The sequence below is a fragment of the Helobdella robusta genome (genome assembly GCF_000326865.2).
Source record: "Helobdella robusta unplaced genomic scaffold HELROscaffold_472, whole genome shotgun sequence".
In the NCBI taxonomy this organism is placed as follows: Eukaryota; Metazoa; Annelida; class Clitellata; order Rhynchobdellida; family Glossiphoniidae; genus Helobdella; species Helobdella robusta.
Genome location: NW_008705184.1, coordinates 345 through 1,802, shown reverse-complemented (window position 1 = coordinate 1,802; position 1,458 = coordinate 345). Strand labels below are relative to the sequence as shown.

Genomic DNA, 1,458 nt, shown 5'->3' with positions numbered 1-1,458 from the left:
ACACTCTTTTGCCAAATCTGCTTTTGCTTTTTTTGGTCCTTTTCTCTGGAACTCTCTACCTACTTCTCTGACTACTTCTCCATCACTTGCGAAGTTCAGAGCGGATCTCAAGACCCATCTGTTTTCAAAATTCATTGAGGAGCGCTGTTGAACATCGCGGAAATAGCGCTTTATAAGCTAATTGATTGATTGATTGATTGATTGATTGATTGATTGATTGATTGAACTATTTTTTAACAAAACTAACTATAGACTACCTACCCCTTAACCACTACTTACCTAGTAGGGAACTACGTTTCAAAATTATTTTTTTAAATATCGTTCAGACGTTTTCTAGCTGTTAAACGGCTGAAAATTTGAAAAGTTTCATATACATTTCATGAATAAAAACAAATCTATAGAAAATGAAAAAAATATGTAAATGTTTGTATTTTTAAATTGATTTTGTCTTATTTTCATGTGTGAGTGATTCTAAGGCAAACAGGTAATGTCTTAAAATCCATTCATTTCAGATCATTTTTAAGTGATAACCTCTCCTCGATGAACTCCAAATTTATAAAAAAATGTTGTTTGTTTGAGTGAGGTCTTATAATGCTTACGACACCAAAAGCACAACCATCCTACAATGCCACACTCATATTTTGGAGAAAAAATTAACTAAATAAAAAACGGTCAACAAACAATGAATTTAAAGCACGAATGGACACATAAGGACACTTACCCGCAACAGACACATTAAAACATACGTACATACTGTTAAATTAATAAGACATACAAGCAGCACCACCAGAGATGGGCAAATTACACACTATATTGTAATTTCGATACCAATTACAAATTACGTTTAATAAAAGAACTTAATTACTAATTTCAAATTACATGAAATTAAATTACATCAAACCAGTTTTGAATAAATGAAAAAAAAATTTTTTTTAATTTATTTAAACATTGATTTTTTTTGGCGTTGATATTCTTTGATGTCATTTTTATATTCATTTATTAAGCTACTTTCTTTCTATCAACAATTTGTTCAATTATTTAACGAATGACTGAAGAAAGAAAGACACTATTCACCACTACTTTTGATTTTGCATATTCATTGATGTCATTTTCATATTCTTTTATTAATTTACTTTCTTTCGATCAACAATTTGTTCAATCATTTAATGAAAGACTGAAGAAAGAAGGAAAGAAAGAAAGAAGGAAAGAAAGAAAGAAAACAAGAAGCGTCAAACATCAAAGAAGTAAACTTTTTTGATGTAGCTATATGACCATAAAACTTCAAAGTAGCAAATGAAATTTTTATTCAAATAAATTTTTAGAATTTAAAAAAAAATTTAGAATTTCAAGAAAAAAAATTTTCCAATAAAAATAATAATAATTTGTGTAAGTATATTTGTTCACTCACATATAAACTATATTTTTTAGTCAAAATGAAATTTGAAATTACTTTGACAT

The 1,458-nt window shown here is 27.7% G+C and overlaps 1 protein-coding gene across 1 annotated transcript in view; it reads left to right on the top strand.

Moving 5' to 3' along the window:
* Nucleotides 1-1,248, top strand: part of HELRODRAFT_184433 (hypothetical protein) — a gene marked incomplete at both ends in the record, with an annotated part of 5,441 nt that extends 4,193 nt beyond the window's left edge. Inside the window, one exon of the mRNA XM_009026515.1 lies at nt 1,174-1,248. Within this exon, the coding sequence (XP_009024763.1) occupies nt 1,174-1,248 (75 nt within the window). The remainder of the gene's footprint in view (nt 1-1,173) is intronic.
* Between the last annotated feature and the right edge of the window lie 210 nt (nt 1,249-1,458).